At 45.1% G+C, this 26,784-nt stretch overlaps 1 protein-coding gene across 1 annotated transcript in view; it reads left to right on the top strand.

Moving 5' to 3' along the window:
- TF (transferrin) overlaps positions 1-24,963 on the top strand; it is a 31,947-nt gene extending 6,984 nt beyond the window's left edge. The window contains exons 3-17 of the mRNA XM_059065339.2: positions 1,749-1,857; positions 2,645-2,821; positions 3,563-3,710; positions 4,512-4,567; positions 5,090-5,268; positions 5,997-6,174; positions 7,386-7,540; positions 9,497-9,587; positions 10,187-10,225; positions 11,574-11,729; positions 14,382-14,526; positions 15,703-15,767; positions 19,270-19,454; positions 20,682-20,871; positions 24,775-24,963. Of these exons, the coding sequence (XP_058921322.1) occupies positions 1,749-1,857; positions 2,645-2,821; positions 3,563-3,710; positions 4,512-4,567; positions 5,090-5,268; positions 5,997-6,174; positions 7,386-7,540; positions 9,497-9,587; positions 10,187-10,225; positions 11,574-11,729; positions 14,382-14,526; positions 15,703-15,767; positions 19,270-19,454; positions 20,682-20,871; positions 24,775-24,809 (1,908 nt within the window). The 3' untranslated portion in view covers positions 24,810-24,963. The remainder of the gene's footprint in view (positions 1-1,748; positions 1,858-2,644; positions 2,822-3,562; positions 3,711-4,511; positions 4,568-5,089; positions 5,269-5,996; positions 6,175-7,385; positions 7,541-9,496; positions 9,588-10,186; positions 10,226-11,573; positions 11,730-14,381; positions 14,527-15,702; positions 15,768-19,269; positions 19,455-20,681; positions 20,872-24,774) is intronic.
- Positions 24,964-26,784: the final 1,821 nt, after the last annotated feature.

Below are 26,784 nucleotides of genomic sequence, written 5' to 3'. Positions count from 1 at the left end.
CTTGACTTTAATCCTGCCCCTCCCTGCTGGTTCAGTTTCCCTTCAGAATCCCTGTTGCTCTCGTGGACTCCATGAGTTTGTCCTTGGCTCCTTGGCTCCTGAGCCCCTGAGGCCCCAGTGATTCCTGCCCAGGATCCTGGTGTCTGGGCCAAGAAAGCCCCAACCTCACTGCTCTAGGATAAGCTCTTATTTGTTTACTCATTTATTTTTATTCTGTGGTGTGTGGGGTGGGTGGAGACAGTCTCTGGAGGTTTCACCTACCTTTTGAGATACCAAGAAAGCCATAAAGATTGTTTCATATATGGAGTCTAGTTGTGGAATAAAAGAGTCTTTCACCATTGTGAATGTATTTAATGGCACTGAAATGTACTCTTAAAAATGGTTAAATGATACATTTTATGTTGTTATTTAATTACAGTAAAACAACAAAAACAATTCCAACTATTGAAAGAAAAGTTTCAGCTAGACATATATATGATTTGGCTTACATTATTATTTTATTTCATTTACAAATACTATTACCTCATTATTTATCTATAACATGACACAGATTATAGAGCTATAGTCCCTGCCTTGTAATTTAATCTGTAATTTAATCCATAAATAGTAAGAACTATTTATGGAATACTAGCAAGGGATTCAAGAAAAATCATTTTGATTAAAGATATTTGAAGCAAGAATAAAAGCAATAAAAGTATGTTATGAAGTGTCTATATAAAAGATGGTGCTTCTCACTTCAAGAGAAAATAAATTCTAGACCTAGTGGAAAGGTATCTATGATATTGGTTATAGTGAACCAAGTGAACTATTGGTTTAAAGATGAGAATTAGTGGAAGCAAAAACTAAAAATGAAAACAAAAAAACCCAGCAAGTAAAGTAAATGGGAGAAATAAACCCATCCTACATGGATTCAAATCCCAGCTCCACGACTTACTAGCTATGTGGCCTGGGGAGTTGACTTAAACTTTCCGGACCTCTATTTTTTAATGTGTACAATGGAGCTGAGTTGGACAATGGTGTCTGTGTAGTTGATTAAATGAACAATCAGCCATAATGGAAGTAATAATTAGCATTTAACACTCAGTTCAGAGTATAAGCTAGGAGTTAAAGCCAGAGAAAGCACCCGTCCCTGAACAAAAGACTCCTGCAGTTATATGGACCCAGGACAGGAAGGAAAAGTACTGAGTACTGAATCAGAGTGGAGTAGGATGTCTTCATAGAGAATTCTCCACAGAGGCATCTGAGGAAGATCTCAGCAGAAGGGCCAAAATAAAGAGGTCACCAAATGAAAGGACCTGAACTTGAAATGTAAATATGTGTAACAGCATGGCCAGGCAGAGGGACCTGAGTCCTTGACTGCAGCCCCTTCAGAGCCTGTGGTGCATGGGCTGTGCACGGAGTCTGGTGTTGCAGGGGGGCAGCTTTCCCCCAAGAGGCCTGCTGGTAAAACCTCTGTAATTTAGGTCAGTCTTGAAAAATCACAATAGTTTTCTGGGCCAGCAGCTGGACTCCTCACCAGAGAAAAGAGAAAAATGATCCATTCTTTCTCTTTGCAGGAGTTAAGGAATATGGTGGCCAAATCCCCTCACCAGGGAGGTAGAGTTAACTGAAGCTTGTGGTGTTGTGCAGTTAGCTATTGGCCAAACTGAGGGTTCTTCTGGCCCCAGATCCAAGGAGCACCACCCAACTATAGATAGAACTTGCTCAGAAGTAAGGGCTTTATCAGACTCTGGTCTGTTCTCTTTCAGGAAAATGAAGCAGATGCTGTGACGTTGGATGGTGGTTTGGTATTTGAGGCAGGCCTGAAGCCCTACAACCTGAAGCCTGTAGTGGCAGAGTTCTATGGCCCCAAAGATAGTAAGTTCTCCCCAGGGACCCAGGAAGGTGTTTGTGGCCCTTGTTTTCTCCTGGTAGATGCTGAGTCTTGTCTCATTCAGGCACTTGATGGAGATTAGCTACTGATGAGCTTTCCCCAGGGGGCAGTGAGTGGGGAATGAGGGGCCCTATCAACCACCATAGCCATAACTCAAGGCCTCTGGGAGCTCTGGGCTGGTTGAGGACTGGTGCTTAAGACACTGACCTCCTGGGCAGGCTGTGTGCAATCTGAGCTGAACCACTGGGGTTTAAATGTGTAAAGAGCAGTTCTCCAAGTACCACAGGTGCCACACTGTGGCACCTGTGTGGAGAGACCACACAGGAGCATGAACTTGGAGCCCTGACAGCTTTGCATCTCTTCTGAGAGCAACTCCACTGTCCCTGGGCCTATGTGAGGGACAAAAATACTTAGAGAAAGTCAGGAATGTGGCCTCTGTAGCCACAGTTCCAGTTTCCAGGGGAGCTTGGCTTGGTAGTTGCAGGCAGATACTCCCTGCAAGGCCTGGGTAGGCAAGAGCATTGGGGCATGTGTGTACGTGGCTTCTTGCTCCTGGGTTTGCCTGGAGGGTTATTACAAATGTCTCCTCTGTGGTCCTTTCTTTCCTCTGTGAGCCTAGGAAGGTTTTTCTGATCCTTCCCTCTTCAGAAGCGAACCCAACATAAATGTTACCTCTGGGTTTCCCTTCCCTACTCAGGAGCCCAGTAGTGATAAGCAGTGCTTCCCTGGGGCCCAGTTTGAGAGTCTTTCATCCACGCTCCCCCTTTGCAGAGCCGCAAACTAACTATTTCGCTGTGGCCGTGGCGAAGAAGGGCACTGACTTCAAGCTGAACGAGCTCAAAGGCAAGAAGTCCTGCCACACAGGCCTTGGCAGATCTGCTGGGTGGAACATCCCCATGGGCTTACTTTACTGGGACTTGCCTGACCCACATGAATCTCTTCAGAGAGGTAAGCAGGCAGGAGGGTGAGTGTCCTCAACAGGCATCTCTTCCTCAGATGCCCACATGGGCCACACTGGCGTCACTCAGACATGATCAGGTGATGGTGTGCGATGACGCTGGGAGTGGAGGTGGAGGTTAAACAGCTTTAAACTGGCAGGTCTGCTGCACCAGCAGCCATGAGGGGCTGTCACAGGTCCTTTTATCTCTGAGCTCCTGACACCTCACCAGAGGCTGTCCTGAGGAGTGGGGGGAAGGGAACAGAGGGCTCCAGTCAGGGCCAAGGTTGCTGGGCCCCATTGTCCACTTCCCTGGGGTGCATTCCTGTCTGTGGCTGATGCTTTTCCCATTCTGCTGGAGCTTTCCCTGGTGGCCATCTGCTGGCCGTGAACTTGGCGTGCACCTCTCCAGGCGGGTCCTCCATCTCTCAGGCATGGATCCCAGAGGAGACCTCTCTCTGAGCTGTTCCAGTCTGACAAGGCAGGGAGGGAGGCTGACGGTGACCTGGTCTTGGAGGGTGGCTGGCACAAGCCTGGTTCTTGGGGAGGAAGGAGGGAGGAAAGGGGTTAAACTCACCCACTTTTGGAAACCCTTAATCTTGAAGAGTGAACACTTGTAAAGGCGAACTGGGTCTGGGGGTGCTGGTTTTGTCTGGGTCTCTCTGTCCCATCATGGGCCTAGGCTGGGAGCTGTAAGTGCCTCTGGCCAGGCTGGCTCACGCCCTGTGCTTCTGTGTCTCCGTGTTGAGCAGCAGCGGCCAGTTTCTTCGCGGGCAGCTGCGTCCCCTGTGCGGATCAGACGGCTTTCCCCAAACTGTGCCAACTGTGTGCAGGGAAGGGGACCGACAAGTGCGCCTGCTCCAACCACGAACCATACTTCGGCTACTCGGGGGCCTTCAAGTGAGTGGGACTGGCTCCTGCTCCATCCGGGCTCCTAAGTGTCCAGTGTCCTTGGCTGGAAGTCTCCCCTGGCCCACAGCAGAGCCCAGCCTGCAAAGGGACAACCGGGGGCCCTAATCGCCTCAGTGACACAGGGACTCAGTGACACAGCTGGGACTCCCCAGGCCAGGCCGGGCCAGTGCATACTCTCTTCATGTGACATTGACAAGGAAGCCCTCTCCTGGGGCTCCTCTTTCTGTCTCCCCAGAGTTCTCTCACTGGACTAGGCAGAGCCTGAAATGACAGGCACGGTCCTGGTGTCCACGCTGTTCTTCAGCGGCGGGCCGCCTGCTCTCCACTGCAGTAGCGCTGGCCGCTCAAGGCGCTGGCCTCTCTCCTGGCTCCTCTCACCGTCCCTGTGCAGGCAGCTCATGTGGCTGATTTCTTGCTCCCTCTCCTCCCTTGGTTATACTCTAAAGTTTTAGAGCCAGCCAAGGGCACCTTTCCTCCCTCAAGGGACACTATATGCCTTTATCCTCCACCAGAAGTTTGAAAACGCTTTTCTAATTGAAATATCTTCAGTGCCTTTTTGATGCTTTGGGGCACATGGTGAGGGTCCTCCAGCTCCTGTGAGCTCGCCGCCCCCATCTCCATGGTACCCTGGATATCAGTGCCCCATGGTGCCCCCTCAGCTGTAGGTCTTCGTAGAGGCCTCCCCCAGGCCCTGCCCTTTCCCCAAGGCTGCACAGTGTGGCCAGACCCTCAACCTGAGGAGAAGGGCCAGCCCTGCAGGAACCCTCCTAATGTGTCTCCTCCCCACAGGTGTCTGATGGAAGACGCGGGGGAAGTGGCCTTTGTCAAGCACACCACGGTATTGGGTAGGTGATAGGAGAAGAATCTGCAGGTCCCTTCAAGCAGAAGGCCTTCCTTTTCTTCCTGTCTTCTTCTTCATGCTCAGTAGTCAGACATGAGCATAGTGTGTTCCTCCTTTCTCACTGCTGGGGTGTTTACCTGCGCAGAGGTGTGTGCCTGTGGGGTCCCCGGCTGGACTCCTGGGCCTCATCCTATCGTTCAACTTCCTAGACCCTGGGGCCCTTCTTCCTGGTCAGTGTTGCAATAGCAAAGGATTGGGAGCAGGTCTGGCTGACCTTGGCCTGTAGTCAGCCTGCTGAGATGAGACCTCTTGTGGGGTGTGGACAGTCACCCCTGCACTGGACATCAGAAGCTTTACCTGTAAACTGGCTGTGGGATCTTGAGCAAGTCCGTTTTCTTCTGGCTCTCAATGTTTACTCTAGGCTTCTCAGCTCACACAGTTTATGATTCAGTGGGGTTGCAAGGGAGCTGAAGGGGCACCACACCTTCTCTGCCTGCCGTCGGCTCACGTGGGCTTCCCTCCACAGAGAACCTGCCTGACGAGGCTGACAAGGACGAGTATGAGCTGCTCTGCAGGGACAACACCCGGGGGACTGTGGACGAGTACGAGAGGTGCCACCTGGCCCGGGTCCCTTCCCACGCCGTCGTGGCCCGAAGCGTGGACGGCAAGGAGGACTTGATCTGGGAGCTTCTTAACCAGGCCCAGGTATCGACTCCCCGTCCTCTTTCCTGCTTAGCAGTTCCTGCTTGGATTGGGGGCATTTTCCTGCACTCCCTTCTTGCCACTGTAGAAGCCCTTCTGTGTTCAGGATACAGTGGGGACCATGCCTCACACCATCCACTTGTATGAAAGCACCCAGCAAAGCCTTCTTGGAGTTGCACAGAGCCTAGTCCTGCATTATCATCTGTCAGACCCTTACATTCTGGACCAGTGACATGAAGCTGCTCCTTCTTGCTCTATTCCATATCTCTCCTGTTGGAAAGGAAATGATCTCTCTTCCAAGGTCCTTCAGCCTGACTGCAAGGGAGCTGCACACACAGCCAGCTTTCCTCCCCTAGAGCAGCAGAACGCCAGAACTGAGCCAGCTTTCTCTTATCCGGCCCTCCCGTCTGTCCATCTGTCCATCAAGGCAACCACACCGTGTCAGCCTCTGAAAGAGATGTGTTTCTTGCACTCAGTGAGCTGTCATCCAGCCAGGGAGACAGGCACAGAAACACGTTCAGTGAAATTGGACGTTTGTTATATGGCCCAAGAGGGCTGTGAATGGAGAAGGTGCTGGGTGGGAAAGAACAGGTCTGACTGCCTTCTCTCCTGGCATCTTGAAAATTTCACTTTTTAATTGAGTTTCCTGGGTTGAAAAATTTTCTTCAGTCCCATTTTGCAGCATCCCTTGTTGCTGTGGCCATTCAGATCTGTGTTTCTACCACAAACAGGAACATTTTGGCAGAGGTACCTCTGAAAGCTTCCAGCTCTTCAGCTCCCCTCATGGGAAGGACCTGCTGTTTAAGGACTCTGCCAATGGGTTTTTAAAGATTCCTCCTAAGATGGACTCCTGGCTGTACCTGGGATATGAGTACGTCACTGCTCTTCGGAATCTAAGAGAAGATACACGTAAGTGTTTGGGAAGGATCGTGTGGCTCTAGGAGCTTGGAAAACTGGTGAGGGTGGGTATCAGCAATCGAGTCCTTCCAGGTATTGAACACCTGTCCCAACAATCCCTTGTCTGCCCTGCCTGTGCAGCCCAGTGTTAGATGAATGCTAAATGGCACCACCAAAGGGCATTAAAGGAAATTCATGCTTAAAATGATTTGTATTGATACCAGCACTGTTTCCCTTGTATAAATCAAGGCTATCCTACTCACTTTGTGAAGCCAGTTAGCCTGGCATGAAGTAAGTCAAATAGAATGAAATTGCTACAGACGTGCACATCTCAAGCCAATGCTATGGTCAACATGTGCCATGGTGAAGCTGGAGCTTTAGACATGTCGATCCTGCTTCTGAATTTCCTTGCGTCATTGGGGATGTGTTTGAACGTTCATTCATTCAACAGACATGTATTGACCACCTATCTATAAACTGTGCAACGTGCTGGGCATACAATGGTGAGTCAAAGATATATTAAGTTCTGCTGTCATGGAACCTTCAGCCCAGTGGGGAAGAAAAATGTTGAAGGAATAGTCACTCCATTGAATGATCAATTAAAAATGAGAGATTTCCTCAGCAGAAGGAAAACAAAAACCAAAACCCAGAACAAAATATCATGGCTCTAGAAGAGTGCAAAACAAAGAAAGACAGGTCCCGGAATTGAGGTAAGGCTTCCCTGAGGAAGTGCCTCTTGAGCTGGGTCTGAAAGTTGGGTAGGTGTCCATTTATTCAGCCAACGTTTATTGCGCTGACCATGAGGCAGTCACTAAAGGTGCCATGGAGAACAAGACAGGTATGACCCTTGCCCTGGCCAAGCTTATGTTCTCCTGCAGGCAACAGACAATAAATAATGAATAAATATATAACAACAGCTCAGATGGTTAAGTGTTATTTCTAAACAAATGGGGAAAAAAAAAAAACCCAGCCTGAAGTGATAGAGTGCCTTGGGGTTGGGAGGAAAGTTGACTTCTCATAAGACACAATTTTAAGTTAAATCTAAATGATAAGAAGCCAACTAAGAGGCTGTTATTACCTTTGATTTCTAAGAGATTAATTCCTTGAATGGGATCTGTTTGTGTATTGCTGAAAAATCCCAGCATTTTCATGAAGACAGTAGCATAACCAGCAGGCAACATCTGGGCCTCTTCTAATCTCTGGTTCTCTTCCTTATGTCCTAGGCCCAGTCACCTCAAAGGATGAATGCAAGAAGGTGAAGTGGTGTGCAGTGCACCACCTGGAGAGGGTCAAGTGTGATATGTGGAGTGTGAACAGTAACGGGAAAATAGAGTGTGAATCAGCAGAGAACACTGAAGAATGCATCGCCAAGATAATGGTACGTCACTCCTGCCTCTGTAGGGCAGCATCCTTGCCACTACTGCTCACCTGTCCCCAAGGGTGAGTGAGTGTTCCTGGGAATGACACGAAAAGCCGGGTTCCAAGGAACCTTGCCCTCACTATGGGAGATCAGCCCCACCGGAGCCTCAGGACCTTTGAGCTTCTGGATCTGAAGGGCTCCTTAGGGCTTGTTTCCTCCTAGTGTTAGCACCTGGTGGAGGGAAATCTGAGCCATGGCTGCTTAGGGAGGCTGGACCTGAGTGTGGGTGTGCCTGAAACCCATGGCGTGCCATGGCAAGTGAGACAAGTGTGACAGGGTCGTGTTATTGTGCAGCGGGTAGAAGTTTAGCCTTGTTGATCACAAGAGCATTCCATATTTGCTTTTAGATAATGTTGAAAAACTGGAGGATATAAAGAAGAAAATACATAAAAACTAATTGTAACCTTATAACTCAGAGAAAATCCTGTTAACTGGGCTCATATCATACATACAATTTACTCTCTTTTCTCACCTAATCTTATCTAGGGAGCTTTCCCTTTGTCACAAGTCATTCTTTGAAAGCATGATTTTTTAAATTATATTTTAGTTTATTTTTGAAAGAATATACACTATTCTGTTTACAGTGGTATGTCTGGGGACCAAGTTTATGGGGGACTTTCTCTTTCTCTTTCTTCTTTTTTTTAAATTTAAATTTTTATTTTTATTTTCCCTTACAGTTTATTATAGGATGTTGAATATAGTTGCCTGTGCTATACAGTGGGACCTTGTTGTTTATCTGTTCTATGTATAACAGTTTGCATCTGCTAACCCCAAACTCCCAACCCATTCCTTCCCCAGCCCCCTCCACCTTGGCAACCACAAGTCTGTTCTCTATGTCTGTGAGTCTGCTTCTGTTTTGTAGATAAATTCATTTGCGTCATATTTTAGATTCCACATATAAGTGATATCATATGGTATCTGTCTTTCTCTTTCTGACTCACTTCACTTAGTATGATAATCTCTAGGTCAATCCATGTTGCTGCAAGTGGCATTATTTCATTATTTTTTATGGCTGAGTAGTATTCCATTGTATATATGTACCACATCTTCTTTATCCATTCATCTGCCGATGGACATTTAGGTCGTTTCCATGAAAACATGTTGATAGCTTAAAGTTGATAGCTATTCCAGAGTGTGGATGTGCTACAATTTGTTGAGCCATTTCCTTGCTATTAAGCATTAAGTTTGGTCCTATCTTATTGATATTATGAATCACACTTGCATGCTTTTGCCCACTTACACATTTTTCCCAAATAGTTTCCCACATATCTGATTATTCCTTTAGGGTATATTCCTCAAAAGTATATTTCTAAGCCCAATGGGAAGCTTAGCAGTCTTGGTGAATTTAAGCATTTCTGAAATTTGGGGCTTATTAGCTCTATTAGATCATTGTATCTAACAGATCATTTGAGTTTATTTGACTCATTCATTAAAGATCTTGTATTGACCAAGCACCAAAATAGCACCCAGCCAATGTGGCCAAGATTCGGGTCTGGGGACCCCATCAGGAGGCACTCTATGCCACAGACACAGCCCTGAGTCTCTGACTCCGCTCATTTGCCTTACAAATGAGAATTCTTGGTGTCAGAAAGGTGTTGTGAGAGTGTCTGTGGGACAGTATGCCCTATGAGAGGACAGGGGGACTGAATGTGGGTCTTTCTTCCTGAAGAAACTAAGCAAAGCACCCAGAGCTGATCATCAGTTCATCATGGTTTGGGTGAAAATGCGAGTACATTTTATTTTCTATGTTGGGTGTGTCTGACTGATCCTTTGGGGGTCCAGTACCAGCACCTTCTGTCTCCCTGGGCCCTCATGACCTGTGCTGGCAAGGCTGCTTCAAGGAAACAGCTTGGAGGGCATGTGGGAGAGAAGATGGTCTCTTTTCACCTGCTGTGATGTGCTGTGTCTTTGCAGAAAGGAGAAGCTGATGCCATGAGCTTGGATGGAGGCTACATCTACATAGCAGGCAAATGTGGTCTGGTACCTGTCATGGCAGAGAACTACAGTAAGTGGAAGGGGCTTCTCTCAGTGTTTCATTTCCCCTGGGCCATTGAGAAAGGAAATGGAAAATCACAGCCTGATTTATGCCACGTGGGCCATAAAGCTCTTGCTTACTGAGCACCTCCTACTTCCTAGGCTCTGGGCTCCCTCATCTCTAGTCCCCAACAGTTATCTTGAAGGATGGGATCTTCTATCATACCTCCCACAACGGAGTTGGAGGCTTTGCACTGGGAAGTTCTAGCTAAAAGTGACCCCTCTGCAGAGGACATCTAGATTCTCAGTTGGGATTCCTGGCGGGTCTTCTTGCTTCCAAAGCTCACACTTCTCCTGTTGCCCTGGTGCAGGGATTCAAGTACAGTTGGCAGAAACCACTGTGGCCACAGGATAGATAGAGTGGGAAACTTGAAATGTACAATTTTGTACTAAATTCCAGGGGCCAGGGAGCTAAAGTGAACTTGCGTAATCCAGACAGCCTGGACCTTTTGGGAACTGGTGATATGTAGACAGTTTTCCTGGCTCTTTTAAGTCTGAGCTGCACATGGTAAAGATGATTTCCAATCTATAAATGAGTATTTAATGACTTCTTCGTTTTCTCCTCTACAGAAAATGAGGGCCAAGATTGTAAAAATACACCACAGCCAGGTGAGCTGAGATTGGTAACCTCATGAGTTTAAGATAAATTCCCATTGCTTTTGGGAAAGGGTAAGGTAAGTTTAAATTCAAATCAAAAGTAGATAAGAGACCAATTTTCGGAATGCAAAGGAATCATGGAAGTAGAGTAACTGGCAATGATGATTACTTTTTTACACTTGCTATGACTTGCACATGGGAATTTTCATTTAATCCTATAAGGTATGTCTTGTAGGGATACAAGATATAGGGATACCTATAATGTATCCCTCTAAGGATGCATAAGAGGACCAACAGCTCAGAGAGATTACAAGTTGTCTAGACTCCGACATCCAGCAAGCAAATACAGGCCCTCCCCACCACTCCTGACTGCCTCGCGTTGCATGAGGCCAGCAAAGTTTTAGATGAGAGTTGGCACCAGCCAGGAGCCTTGCTGATTCGTGCCTGGCAGGGCTGAAGGGAGAGGCTCATACCAGCAGATGTCTAGGGGCATGTGATTTCCCAGCCTCCCAGCCAGGGCTAGGCCCAGGAACCCAGGCCAACCTAGCTCTCACCCAGCGCTCTGGCTGGGGGTGGATCTGGAAAGATGTGGCAGGAGGAAGACAGAAAATCTTATCAAAGCGGGGTCTGGGGCCCACACTCAAGTCCCTGCAGGTCATTTCTAGCCATTAGTGTGCAAGTCTGTCCTCATCACTTTTCCCAGTTACAACCTTCAGCCTCTCCCCATCACACTAGGAACCAAGCTCTTCAGCTGAAAATAGAACCATTCTTATTCCATGAACAATAAGATTTGTGTCTTTTCTGTCGGAAACAATTTCCTGAATTAATTAAATTGGAAAACTGATCATGAGTTGTTATTCTTTCTATTACCAGTTTTAAAGATCAGCATGTATTTGCTGCTAATCATGGCAACTAACTTGATTTTGACAGTTTCCACTTTGCATGTTTATTGTGGTGCAAACCTGTACTCTTATCACAAATTATCTGGCCAGAATATCCCTGTGGTTTATTGCCCATTTACTACTCTTTCCTAATGTACCCTTCAGTATCCATTCCTCTGCTCTTCCACAGTGGAGGGTGAGTTGCTGGTTTATGACAGTAGCTTCATGCATTTGGGGAAGGGTTATACACCAGCCATTGCTCTGATGGTTATGTATTCTTACTGTTTTGCTTTTTGCGTTCAGATTAATCTCCACCTCCTGGAATGACTTGTATCCTCCCTCAGTCAGTTATTGGGAAGACCCTTTCAAAGACAGAAGGAATGGTTTGGGATAATTCTACTCCTTAGGGAGATGGCAGGTTTAGACACCCTGGAGGGCCCGGGGTGTTAATACTCCCTTTTTGGGTGTCTTTCTTGCAGGGTACCTCGCTGTGGCTGTGGTTAAGAAATCAGATGCTGATATCAACTGGAACAATCTGAAAGGCAAGAAGTCCTGCCACACTGGAGTAGACAGAACCGCTGGCTGGAACATCCCCATGGGTCTGCTCTACAATGAGATTAACCACTGTGAATTTGGTGAGTGAGCTCTGGGAGGGCGCTGTTTTCAGGGCCAGGTGGGAAGAGGTGTACTGGGAAGAGTGTGGTATGGTACAAGATGCTGTGGCCCTGGGTCTATGGTAATACAATTTGGTTTAGTGAACTTCAAGGAAATATCTAAAAGGAATGGTAGGGCTGGGAGGTGGATCAGAATGGTTCTTTTCAGTTGCACATAAAGGCTTAAGTGAATATGCATTTACTTTTCTCTCTCATGAAAAAGACCAGAGACAGCAGTCCATGGCTGGTACTGTCATTAGAAACCCAGGCTCCTCTCTCTTCCTGCTGCACCATTCTAGCGTGAGGCCTCCATCTTCAAGGTCATTCACGGTTGCCATTATATCCACCATCCAGGGAACAAGGAGAAAGGGCACTTGAAGTATGTGCCACCTTGTTAAAGGAGCTATTCAGGAACTCTAGCCCAATTACTTCAGCTAACTTCTCATTGCCCTGAACTTAGATACATAGTCACATTTAGCTGTAAGAGGGGCTGAAAAATGTCATTGTTTATTTGGGCATGTTTCTGTCCCAAATAAAACTAGCTTTTTGTTCAAAAACTTAAAAACAGATTACCATATGATCCAACAATTTCACTTCTGGGTATTTACTGGAAGAAAACAAAAATACTAACTCGAAAATATATGCACCCACACGTTCACTGCAGCATTATTTACAACAGCCATGACACACAAAGAACCTAAGTGTCCATCATGAATGAACGGATAAAGAAATTGTGGTTTATATATATACAATAGAATATCATTCGGTCATAAAAAAGAAAGAAATCTTGCCACTTGCAACACCATGGATGGACCCTGAGGGCACTATGTGAAATAAGTGAAATAAGTCAGGCAGAGAAAGACAAATACCATATGTTCTCATTTATATGTGGGATCTAAACAAAAATAAAACAAAAAACCCGAGCTCATAGACACAGAGAGCAGATTGGTGGTTGCCAGAGGCAGGGGTTGGGGGTGGGCAAATTGGGTGAATGTAGTCAAAAGGTAAGAACTTCGGTTATAAAATAAATAAGTCATGGGGATGTAAATGTACATCATGGTGACTATAGTTAATGCTGTATTGCACATTTCAAAGTTGCTAAGAGAGTAGCTCTTAAAAGTTCTCATCACAAGAAAAAAAATTTTACTGTGATACACCACATTAACAAATTGAAGAAAACGATCATATGATCATCTCAATAGACACAGAAAAAGCTTTGGATAAAATTCATCACCAATTTATGAGAAAAACTCTCCAGAAAGTGGGCATAGAGGGAATATACCTCAACATAATAAAGGCCGTATATGACAAACCCACAGCTAACATCATATGCAACAGTGAAAAGCTGAAAGCATTCCCTCTAAGATCAGGCACAAGACAAGGACTCCCACTGTTGCCACTTTTATGCAACATAGTTTGGAAGTCCTAGCCAAAAGAAAAAAAAGCTTTTAACCCTGTATGGTGATGGATGTTAATTAGCAGCCTCTATTGTGGTGATCATTTCACAATATAGTCACAGTAGTGAAACATGTTGTACTCCTGAAATTAATGTCAATTATATCTCAATTAAAAATTAATGGAGAAAAAATTAAAAGAAAACAAAAACTTGATCTTTGTTATGAAGAAGCAAGGGGAAATGGCCATTGGGTGGACAGCTACAAGCCCTGCCACAGGGCTTTCTAGGCAACGTGGTATGAGGGGTCCATGGGTCTCTTTAAGATCTTGGCAGTCTCACCAAGTGACTGCTCAGCTCCTAGGCCCCTTCAAAGGGATGGAAATCAGTTTATTCTCTGTGTCCTCTGAATATCTTCAGGTATGAGCTTAGTTCTACCTCCTAAAATCTGTGTGTAATTTCACCATGGACATGTTTTCTCATGATTCTTATTTTCTTTAACTTCCTGAGTACTTCCTCCCTGCCACCTCCAAATATGTGTAGCTACTTCAAAAGGAGGGCCTCTAAAGACAGTTATGAACCAGGCAAGTCCTGTGTGTGTGTGTGTGTGTGTGTGTGTGTGTGTGTGTGTGTGTGTGTGTGTAGGGGGCGGATTTGGAGATGCAATCACATTTCTGCACTGCCATGTTCTGTGCCACCGGTTTGACAGGAAGCAAAGTGTGGCTGGGGTGACATTCAGGAGTTCTGTTGCCCACCAGCAAGGGCAGCACTTCTGCTCTCCTGAGCCTCCTGGCAGTTTTACAGCTATGGGAGAGCAGCTGAAATGTGTGTGAAATTCCCCAGCACTTTCTCAAGCTTGGAGTTCTAAGTTCTGTTAAAGGCTCTTCTAATAAATATCAGAGGAAAGAAACACCTAAAACAAGTGGCACAAATCAGGGAGTGAGACCTTCAATTTTACCCCTTTTAGTCAACTTTCATACCATTTCCATCCCATCTCTCTCCTTAGGTGAGTGAGACACTGTTGGGTTGCTGATGGAATCCCCTCCACCTGACTTGTAATGGTTCCCAGCCTCAATTAAGTTTCCTTTCAAAGCCTATACCCTGGCAGGTCCTGAGTTGACGGCAGGTCACATAACATGTATGTTCTACCTATCCTGGGCCATACACACCTGTGATGTGTTAGGTAAAGGCCACTGACATTGACTCAGGAAGAGCTGACTTTCTCTGATCCTTCTGCACAGATAAATTTTTCAGTGAAGGCTGTGCCCCTGGGTCTCTGCGAAATTCCAGTCTCTGTGCTCTGTGCATTGGCTCAGACGGTGTTCCGGGAAGGGAGTGTCTTCCCAGCAACCATGAGAGATACTATGGCTATACAGGGGCTTTCAGGTGAGTATTATAATCCTCATACAAAAATAATAATAATCCCAGCCCCGATGAGATTCCTTTCTAGGAACACAGGTGAGATTCTTACATTCCTATCCCATTAGTCCTGCATGTTAGGGTGTCACATTTACAAACATAAATAGGAACCTGTGAGAAGAGGCATCCAGGTCCCTCCAGGACATGGTCTCCAGACCTGGCTGTCATAGACAGCAAAGACTGGTGGTATGGTACAAGTCAGAAGTTCTCAGCGGGGTGGGGGGTGATTTGCCCCTCAGGGGACATTTGGCAGTGTCTGGAGACGTTTTTGATTATCAGTGGAGTTGGGGGGTGCAACTGGCATCTAACCGGGAGAGGCTGCTAAACATCCTACATGCATGCGTAGGACAGCACCGTACAACAAAGAATTATCTGGCCCCTAATGTCACTAGTGCCGGGTGAGGAAACCCCACCATAATTGAATAAACACAGGAGTCAAGCATCTGGCTCATGCTCTTCCATTCACCTCTGGGGGAACCTACAACCATGGATATATATCAATACAAAAGGAAAGTACATGATTTCTACATCTTTGGTTACATTTCTAGCTCATGGAGTCTTTATCATTTTTAAAGAGACACCTGTGCACTTTACGACCTTATTAGTTTTTAACTATCCTGTCTGACTTGGGCCTGTGTCATTTAGTAGTTCATGAATCCATCAACTTCACAATGATGGTGGTATGGTAACTAAAATTCTCACTAGGGAAGGAAAAACAAAGATTATCCCAATTTTCCAGGTACAACCAGCTTGTGAGTTAGAGTAAGAACAATTCACAGCCCACAAGTTTCCAATTTTACGAGGAGGCTGTGAGTAAGGAATCACCTTGAGGGAAAACTGCCCCTCTAATATCTGTGCTGAAGCTAGGAAACGGATGTAGCTCTGTTGGAGAAACTGGGCCAGAATTTAGAATTTAGTGTGTAGAAGTGAGATTGTATAACTACAAAGCATATCAGAGGTTTTGTTTTCTTTTTATTACTTACATCAGTAATATGTAAGATCAGTGACAATAGATTAGTGATCAAATGGGAATCACAATTGCTGATATCAGATGGCCAGCCCTGGATCTATAAGGTGGCCTTTCTGAATGACAGACGTGTCTCTGACCTCTTTTCTTCTCTCTCCCTGTCTGGGACTCTGCAGGTGTCTGGTTGAGAAGGGAGACGTGGCCTTTGTGAAGGACCAGACTGTCAAAGAGAACACTGGTGGTACGTACATAACCTTTGTCCCCATAAATCAGGGTCGCTGGTTCACTTGTGTTCAGGATGTCTTTGTGGAAGTGTTATGGACTCTGTCAGGGTCCAGAGCTCTGATTCTCAACCTGTTTGTTCGGTGAAGAGAGAAGTGTTCGCTTGGATAGGTAGAATGGTAAGGACCATGGGCTTCCCAGTGGCCCTGAGTCTCTCCCAGGAACCTTCCTACAGGTGCAGGCACTGTGCCTCCTTTCCCCTAAATACTTCAGTGCACATTTCCTAAGAACCAGGACTTTCTCTCACATACCTACATTACAATTAGCAAGATCAGGAAATTTACACTAACATGGATTTAATACTCATCACGTCCACAGTCCCTATTCAAATTCTGTGAGTTATCCCCAAAAGGTCCTTTATAACTATTTCTCATATTTCTAGGTCCAATATATATTTAAATATATTATAGGTCCACTGGGAAAAACATACAGACAGTGGCACCCCTGTAGAAATAAGCACCAAGACCCTGGCTTCTAGAACCATTCTCCAATAGAAGGAACCAAGGCCCCTTGGAAAATAGCTGATTCTGTGGCTGGGGCAGGAAAAGTATAAGGTGGACCTGGAACATCATGCTGAAGAGCTCAGAGAGATGGGACGTATCAAAGCACATAGAAGCCACTGTGAAAGCCCTCCACTGGCCAAATCTGGGACATTTTGAGCTTTAAAAGAAATAATAATAGTAGTAAGAAATAATAACCCATTGAATAAAATAGGAACGCATAAGTCCATCCTGATTAAACAAATGAGTATAAGGGAAACATCTTCCCTATCGTAGAATGATAATTACAGATGCAGAAATAATTATGAAGTTAAAAAACGATCGTTTGGCAACCCCGATAGTGACCATTGATTCAAGCAAGGATCATCAGTGGGTACTAAAACTAGTGGGTGAACATTAGATGCCCATGACATTAACAAACAAGACAAAAATTTTAAAAATGTCAGTAAGGATGAGTACTCCACCTGCCCAACTCTCTATCACTAACTGCTCATATTCCCCACCTAGAGTCCAGGCAGCTACCACTTCCCTCCCTCCCTCACGTCCCTTTACTCAACCTCAAATGTTTCCAACAACTCATTTAGAATGAACTAGTGCAGGACCAACTCCTCTAAGACGCCTTCCCCAATGGCACACCTCCATCCCACAACAGAATCCTCTGTCCATATTGCTCTTATTATTGAATTCATCACATTCTGTAATAAACTATGGCCACAGCAAGCTCCTTTTTCCTCTTCTTACATCCCAACACCAACCATAGTACATGGCACACAGAAGTTGCTAAGTACTTACTTGAAGGAATAATTGGTTTGGCTAATTTTTCTTTCTTCCCTCCTGTTACTTTTGCTTTTTCCTTTAAGGGCTGTCCTTTTTCCTGCTACCTGAGTGTTACCCTAGGCTGGTTCTTTGTCATCCCTTGATTTCTCTTTGTACCCTTCCAAGGAGGGCTCCCCTCTCGAGGCCGCAACTCTCTCTGCAAAGACTCCAAAAGCCTTACCTCCTGAGGGGAATTTATAGAGGAGGCCCACCTCCCATCTAAATAACATCCCAGGATCTCTGTTTGCCCTGTGGTCATTTTTACGTACAAAGTACACTGGCACTGCAACCTCAACCTGTATAAACCCAAACTCCTCACACTTCTCTCAAAACCCAGTCCTCTTCACACAGCCTCTGTCCTCATGGAGGTCTTTATTATATGCCTTGCCAGTCGAGCCTAGGTTAATTTTTCAGTCAGTATGTTTTTTGTTTCTTCAGAATATGTATGTATTCATTAAATTCTATGGTATGTTGTGATATGGAAGAACCAGGATACAAAGGCATAGAGACTGTATGATCTAATTATATAGATATGTGTCTGCACATCATATGAGTCGGGAAAAGAGACTAGAAGTAATGCACCAGTGTTGAAGGTGAATGCTGTGGGATTATACTGGGTTTCATCCTTAAACTATGTAGCATTTTACAAATTAGCTGCAGTAAACAAGCATTATTTGTAGTGGAAAGAAAATTTTTTATCATGCCCTTCTAGATGCCCACTGCTCCTAACCCAGACCAAATCACCTCCCATCTCATTTTTCCTAGTTGTCCTATTTCAGGCTCACACATTAACATTGATTTCCATTCATAAGTTCTCATAGACCCACTTTCCTTCCTACCTAAGTGCCACACTCCATCCCACACTCAGGCCCTTGAGGATCTGAGCATGTTTAGCCTGACTGCCCAAGACTCTGTTCCAGTGGGGCTGTTCTCCTCCACCCAATAGGAACACCGGGCACGTACCTGTCCGTGAGTCTTGCCGGAGCCCTCCATCCCCTCACAGAGAAGTGTTCCTCTCTCCTCCTCTCAGGCCTACACATGTTACAGGACACACCTGAAAGCTTGTCTTCTCCAGCTAGCTCTCCTGAGTTAATGTGCTCTCACTGTGCTGGTTCCCTAGCTCCCACAGCGTTTAGAGAGTGTTACACAAAATACAAAATGTTATTATCTGTGCCCTGCATTTCTGATTTTGGTATGTGTGCTATTTCCCCCCTCCAATAAGATTGTGTCTTGCAGAAGGCCGAGGACATGGTACTGAATAAAGGCTTCAAGTACTAAGTAGAATAGAATGGGTTTGGAGAGAATAAGGATGAATTTCACTTGGAAGGTGTTGAGTTGGAGGGATGGGTAAGAAAAGAAAGGAGAGATGTTAAAAGGTGAGCAAAGATATGTGCAGGTACTGGTGGGAGGAAAGGCAGGCAATTTGGAGTTTTCTATAAAAACCGAAAGTGTACCTTTGGAGAGTGTAGGAAAAGGGATGTTTTTACTCTATATATAAATTTAAACTTTTAAAATACTGCTTTCATATATTAGTTTTTCAATTAAATGAGAAAACGAATTAAGAAAAAGACTGCAATCCTGTATTTTAGGAGAGAAGCAAAAACCAGGAAAACGTATTTAAAAATTGCCTTAGGAGGAAGGAGCTTAAACCTTGAGAATGGGCGAGATGTTCTTTTTTCAGAGAGAATACAGAAAAGATGAAGCAAGGGGCTGAGAACAGGATATGGACCTGTATGCACAGAGGCATGCATGCATTCCACACAGAACTAGTATGAGTGAGCCAGATTTCACTCATAAAAGTGAAATATTTGGCCCTTCCAAAAGGGCCTCTGGGGAAAGTTCTTTTGCTTGCTAGTGCCAGATGGTATAGCACAAACCTGCTTAGAGGGTCACGTTCTTTCTACACTGGAGCAGGAGTTCCAAATGCTTTGGAATTTAGTAGAAATGAAGATCATTTTGAACATCATCCATAGAATGTGGTTCACCCTCCCCTGGCTGGGTGGGCAGATTGAAAGGAGTGGACGTTACTGTAACCCCTGCTGGCCACTGGGTCCAGGCCCTCCACACGCCAGTGGGTTGGTCACATCTCCCCCGTGAGGTGTGCCTTGATCAAATCTGTGGCTGACCCCCCTTTTCTGTACCCAGGTAATAACCCTGAAGCATGGGCAAATACACTGCAGGAGAATGATTTTGAGCTGTTGTGCACCGACGGAACCAGGAAGCCTGTGCAGGACGCTGAAGATTGCTTCCTGGCCCGAGCCCCGAGTCATGCTGTGGTCTCACGGGAAGATAAGGCAGCTTGTGTTCGCGAAATATTAAACACACAGCAGGTATGGCACAGACAGGGCCTCCAACCCTTTCTTCTTGGGTGCGTGTGGATTATTTGGGGATTTCCTAGCTGAGTCCCAGCCTGTACCCCAGCATTATTTTTCTGGAAGTTAGAACTGGGAGGGCATGGATTGTGGAACTGGATCTCCCAGGCCTCGCTCTGCTTATATCTTCTGCTCACTAGAGATCAGACCCCATCTGAGGCACGTGTCCCAGGGTCCAAGTACCTGCCTTCCAGCTTGACCCTGACCTTGCTCTGTGGTACCCTCATTTTCCCTACTTCTGCCTTTATTAAAATGAAGGTGACTGATGCTATTTCCCAGCCCTTCTAGATACAAGTCATGAAATGTGGACTGTGTTTCTCTTGCTTAGGCAGACTAAGAACCATTCCAATAGGCAGAAGAACCCAGGAACCTACCCTGAGGGAATTTGTCCTCTGGGGAAAACAACGAACCCAGGGCTGGCCTTGTGGGGAGAGAGACTGCCTGAGTATTTTAACCCTAAAGACCCCTCCACCCACAAACACCACCCTCCCCTCAGTGACAGCTTCCTGTCTGTTGCTCCACCATTGGTTTTCTTCTTTTAAAAATTAAGATAGCATACCTTTGTGAGTCCTCTGAAGGTAACTGGTACTAATAATTAGTATTTAATGAACATTTCCTAAGTGCTAGATGGAATGCTAAACTTTCTGTAATCATTATTTCACTTATAATCTTAGAAGGCCTGGAGGAGTTGAGTCTCTTATCAAGATAGGATCAAAGATGAACTTTTAAGTTCACATGAACTTAAAAGTCAAATATGAACTTTTAACAGCTACCTGTACCACTCCTCACTGGGTTGCTCATATTCAATATTTTCTTTGACAATAATACTTAAAAGGGACATGCTTCTGCCCTCTCATTTCCTGGAAGCCGCTCCCAAGACCATGGCCAATGAAGTGAGGAAGAGAGATCAGAGAAGTCAGCAGTGGGTGGGAGGCGGGGACTTCCCCAAGGAGATGGGACCAGGATGGACCCTACAGAGGACTTTGGGGCCTCATGGAAGCACAGATTTGTGGTCCATAATTGTATGAATGCCAGGTGATGGATGTGGAAAGATCCTGAGGCATCCTCTGCAGCTTCCCTTTCTTCCCAGTGCTGGTTCCCAGCTTCCAGTCTCCTCCATCCCATCCATGTGTTCCCAGCAGCTCTTTGCCACAGGTCCTCATGTACTTTCTGTCCATTTGACAGGATGAATTTGGAAAAAATGGAAATGACTGCTCGAGCAGTTTTTGTTTGTTCCACTCAGAAACCAAGGACCTTCTGTTCAGGAGTGACACTAAATGTTTGGCTCCACTTCAGGAGGCAACAACTTATGAAACCTACTTAGGATTTGAATATGTCACAGCTGTGGCTAATCTGAGACAATGCTCAACCTCAAGTGAGTAAGGGGTACAGCATTTGGGGAGTCTGCAAAGCGAACATGTGCGGGGTTCTGGGTGCTGGATACAAAAGGAGGAGTGGGCTGCAGTCCCCAGGAGATGACCAACGGACAAGATGAAATGCTGAGGGAACAATGCAATACCAGCATGAATGAAAGACTAACTTGTGTGGGCTGATTGTAAGGTGACACGGGCTGAAGGCACTGAGGAAGTGACTGCCTGGACATGCAGAATTCCATGCTATTACTAAGAAAAGGAAGAGAGTTATGTGCTCATGCCAATTACTCTGCTCTAAACACCTTTTTATACAGTGCTGCCTTGTTCAAGATGGTAGCCTCTAGCTCCATGTGGGTATTTAAATTTGTATTAGTATTAAACCAAATTTTAAATTTAGTTCCTCAGTCACACTAGCCATAATTCGAGCGCTCAATAGATACATGTGTCTCCACATAGAGGAGCAAAGAGAACATTTCCAGCATTGCAGAGAGTTCTTTTACATGGTGCTGCTCTTGAGAGCTTGATCAATGATAAGTTCCAGTAACTCTAAAGTTGCCATACACACCACAGGCATACCTCGGAGATATTGCAGGTCAGTTTCAGACTATTGCAATAAAGGAATATTGCAATAAAGCAAGACATATGAAGTTTTTGGTTTGCCAGTGCATATAAAAGTTATGTTTATACTACAGTATAAAGTGTGCAATAGCATTATGTCTAAAAAGTGTCTAACAATGTACACACCTTAATTAAAAAATACTTTATTGCTAAAAAATGCTAACCATCATCTGAGCCTTCAGCAAGTCATAATCTCTTTGCGGGTGGAGGGTCTTACCTCGATGGTGATGGCTGCTGACTGATCAGGGTGGTGGTTGCTGAAGGCTGAGGTGACTCTGGCAATTTCTTAAAATAAGACGACTATTAAGTTTGCCCCATCAATTGACTCTTCTTTTATGAACGATTTCTCTGTAGCATGAAATGCTGTTTGATAGCATTTTACCCACAGCAGAACTTCTTTCAAAATTGGAGTTCCATCCTCTCAAGCCCTGCCGTTAGTTTATCAACTAAGTTTATATAATATTCTAAATCCTTTGTTGTCATTTCAACAATCTTCACAGCATCTTCACCATGAGTAGATTTCATCCCAAGAAACCACTCTCTTTGCTCATGCATGAGAAGCAACTCCTTATTCATTAAAGTTTTATCATGAGATTGCAGCAAGTCAGTCACATCTTCAGGCGCCTCTTCTAATTCTAGGTCTCTTGCTATTTCCACCACATCTGCAGTTACTTCCTCCACTGAAGTTTTGAACCCCTTATAGTCACCTATGAGGACTGGAATCAACTTCTTTCAAACTCCTTTTCATGATGATATTTTGACCTTTCTCCATGAATCACAAATGTTCTTAATGGCATCTAGAATGAGGAATCCTTTCCAGAAGGTTTTCATTTGACTTTGCCCAGACCCATCAGAGGAATCACTATCTATGGCAGCTATAGCCTTATGGAATATATTTCTTTCGTAATGAGACTTTAGAGTCAGAATGACTCCTTGAACCATGGGCTGCAGAATGGATGTTGTGTTAGCAGGCATGAAAACAACATTAATCTTGTACATCTCCATCAGAGCTCTTGGGTTACCAGGTACATTGTCAGTGAGCAGTCTTTTTTTTTTTTTTTTTTTTGTGGTACGCGGGCCTCTCACTGCTGCGGCCCCTCCCATTGCGGAGCACAGGCTCTGGACGCGCAGGCTCAGTGGCCATGGCTCACGGGCCCAGCCGCTCCGCGGCATGTGGGATCTTCCCAGACCAGGGCACGAACCCATCCCCGCATCGGCAGGCGGACTCTCAACCACTGCTCCACCAGGGAAGCCCGAGCAGTCATATTTTGAAAGGAATCTTTTTTTCTGAGCAGCAGGTCTCAGTAGTGGGCTTAAAATATTCAGTAAACTATATTTTAAACAGATGCACTGTCATCCAGGCTTTGTTGTTCCCTTTATAGAGCACATGCAGAGGAGACTGAGCATAATTCTTAAGGGCCCTAGGATTTTTGAAATGGTAAATGAGCATTGGCTTCAACTTCAAGTCACCAGCTGCATTAGCCCCTAACAAGAGAGTCAGCCTGTCCTTTGAACCTTTGAAGCCAGGCATTGACTTCTTCTCTCTAGTTATGAAAGTCCTAGATGGCATCTTCTTCCAATAGAAGGCTGTTTTGTCTACATGGAAAATCTGTTGTTTAGTGTAGCCACCTTCATTAACTATCTTAGGTAGGTCTTTGTGTAATTTGCTGTAGCTTCTACATCAGCACTTGCTGCTTCACTTTGCACTTTTATGTTATGGAGAAGGCTTCTTTCCTTAAACCTCACGAACCAACCTCTGCTGGCTTCAGACATTTCTCCTGCAGCTTCCTCACCTCTCTCAGCCTTCACAGAACTGAAGAGAGTTAGGGCCTTGCTCTGGATTAGGCTTTAGCTTAAGGGAATGCTGTGGCTGGTTTGATCCTTTATCTAGGCCACTAAAACTTTCTCCATATCAGGAATAAGGCTGTTTCTTATCATTTCTGTGTCCCCTGGAGCAGCACTTTTAACTTGCTTCAAGAACTTTTCCTTTGCATCCACAGCTTGGCCAACTGTTTGGCACAAGACGCCCAGCTTGGCTTTGGACAGGCCTTCCTCACTAAGCTTAATCACATCTAGCTTTTGATTTAAAGTGAGAGATGTGCCACTCTTCCTTTCACTTGAACATTTAGAGGCCAGTGTAGGGTTATTAACTGGCCTAATTTCAATATTGTTGTGCTGGTGGAGCAGTCAGAACACATACAACATTTATCGATTAAGTTTGCTATGTTAATGGGCATGGCTTGTGGTGCCCCAAAACAATTAACAATAGTAACACCAAAGGTTACTGATCACAGATCACCATAAAAAATATATAATAATAATGAAAAAGTCTGAAATATTTCAAGAATTACAAAATGTAACATAGAGGCATGATGTTAGCAAATGTTATTGGGAAAATGGCGCCAGTAGACTTGCTTGATGCAGGGTTACCACAAACCTTCAATTTGTAAAAAACACAACATCTGTGAAGTGCAATAAAGCGAAGCACAATAAAATGAGGTATGCCTGTACTTATCTAGAATACCAGTTTTCTAAGAATTAGAATACAGTAAAACACACCTTTGTACTATAGCTATGTTGGACATCATTTAATGACTTGGAATCATTTGGAAGATGTGGGAGAATACCATGTAGCTATAGGGAGGTTATTCTTCAACTGCAGAGTGCAGGTCCATAAGCCACAGTCCTTAAGATACTGATTCCCAGGCCCTGGGGATACTGATTCAGCAAGTCTGTGCCAGGTTCAGGGCTTCTGCATTTTAACAGCTGCCCACATAATTCTGGTATAAGGAAGGATCCATGGTCACTGTTCTGAGTACCCAGGTTGTATTTACCTAACCTATATAGTCCGTGAGGGGCCGGAGACTCTGGCCCTTCTGTACCCTGCTCCATCCCCAGCTCGCAGGACGGAAACTGGCACGTGCTGGGTGCTTAGTGCATCTCGTTATGTTAGTTCCTCAGTTGGATCAGAGAGGACAGTCCTCCCAGGCTCGTTCCAGCCACATGGACTCAGGTGTGTGAGCCCTGCCCATAAGACACAAGATGGGGGATGATATAGGGCAGGGAAATCCTGTTACCATTCTTGGTGTGAGACTCTGCCCGCTGTAGGCACAGGAGCTCCGCAGGCAGGAGGAGGAGGCCACTAGGAGAACGGCCAGGTCCATCCATCAGAAGAGCAGGGCAACGGGTCTGAGCACTTTTGTATCAGGCTTAAGTGCTGATTCACTTAACAGAAAATAAATTTATGTAGATATTAACTGTCCTACCCCTCTGCTCTGTCCCCACAGAACTCCTGGAAGCCTGCAGTTTCCACAGAGTTTAAAATCCAAGAGTGGGGTCACCACCTGATGGAGATGGGAGCTCACTGGACCCATAAGCTTCCCGTGGTTTTGCTGGTCTGAGTGGTTTGGTTGCCTTCAGTTTGGTGGTGGCACCTCTGCGGGACAAAATAAAAATAAAAGTTATTATTGGTCTTATCTTTTAAAAACTTCATTTTTTCCCTAAATGTTTGGTCTGGAAGGACTAAATACATGTGCAACTAGCCCTTCCTTCACAGCTCAAGATTCATTTGCTCTTTCCCATAGCCATACCTCCTGGGTACAGTCCAAGTAGGAGTTCTTTCTAAAAGGGGTCTGCATGGTCATTATAATATAATCAAGTGTATAAGGCTGTGTATGTGGTGTGTGTGTGTGTGTGTGTGTGTGTGTGTGTGTGTGTGTGTTGCTGGGGAAGGGGAAGGAAGGAGGATGCAGAGTAAGTATTGAGATGGAGCGTTCAAGGCAGTACAGAAAAAGAATATAGATGATTTACACATTTAAAATATTTTTCATAAATTTCATCAGGTATATGTGAAGTCCTGACTCTTACTGCTTGGAAAAGTGAATCACTGGAAACTCTTCTTGCTAAAAATCATAGCTTGACCCCGCCTCCCATGGCAGTCACTGCCCTGTCTCCTCCTATTCTTAGTGGAGCTCCTGAAAGGTGGAGCCTTATCCTTCCCACCCCTCACTGGTTATTAATGGCTGAACACAGAGAAATCCGTCTTCTGCTCTACTCACATCCCTGCAGCTACTCGGGTCAAGGTTACCACCCACCTGCCAGCTGTGAAAACCAACTTGTTCTTTCATCCTTGAGTCTGTTTACTAACTTGATATGGCTGACCACTCACCCTCCCTTGGAACCCTCTCCCAGCTTCTCTGACACAGCAGCTCTTTGCTTTGGTTCCTACCTCTCTGTCCTCTTGTGGTCTTACTGTGGGCTCACCCTACCAGTTCTGAAAAGTAGGGTAATCCTCCCGGGGTTCTTCTCTTGATCCAGTGCTTTTTCAGGCCCTCCATAAGCAATGAGAATGACTCCTGGGCATCTACATCTATTGTGCTCACCCCTGCTTCCAGCACCCCACACTCACACCTCCTCCTGCCTGTGCATCTATACGGTAGAGTTCACACAGCAATCGGAAGCCCAACAGACAGAAAAGTGAGGTGATCATCTTACCCCTTCCCTCTCCTGCTTCCCTAATCCAACTATTGTTTCCATATATTTCATACTGGGTAAAGACATGGTCTGCTACCCACTCACAGGAGTCATAAACTGAGGAGTCAAATTTCAATTCACTCTTTCCCCTCATTCCACATCCAATGTCAGCAAGTTCTGCTGATTTTGCCTTCTAAACAACTCTCCAGTTTGCCCCTTTGTTTCCTAACTCCTCTATTTACATTCTGGGAAACAGCTGCAGGTAGGGGTTTCTGAACACAACAGTCCACATCTCTCAACTTTCTAGTAACCAAGGAAACAGACCCTGGGTCCACTTTGCAGACCAGACCTGATGTTCATATTTTAACATACAGCCCTGCTTTGCTTTGAGTCTAGCAACACTCTGCTTTATGTAATATCCACCTAAACTCCACCCTCACCTCAAATCCTATAATAATTCTTTCTTTTCCTTTGTTTGGTGAGTTGCCCCACCATTCCTCTGGCGTGTGGTCTGTCTTATTGCAATGAGCCAACAAATCTAATTTTATCAACAATGCACTGAGTACCTACCATGATCCACGCACTGTTCTAGGGACTGTGAACACAGCAAGGCATATTATAGTATCTGAAAATAATTTCTATTTTTATTTATTCCTCCCTCTAGACTGCCTTCCTGTCAGTATACCTGTACAGAGAAATGTCTGAAATCATGTTCACCAGATACTATTGGTATAAAAACTAAGGTGATTTGTGTCTTTCTTCTTTGATCTTTCATTATTTCATTATTATATTGAGTTTTTAATATAATAAATGTCCCATTTTAA

This window comes from Kogia breviceps, chromosome 5 (genome assembly GCF_026419965.1).
Source record: "Kogia breviceps isolate mKogBre1 chromosome 5, mKogBre1 haplotype 1, whole genome shotgun sequence".
NCBI classification, from domain to species: Eukaryota; Metazoa; Chordata; class Mammalia; order Artiodactyla; family Physeteridae; genus Kogia; species Kogia breviceps.
This window is presented reverse-complemented; position numbering and strand designations above follow the sequence as displayed.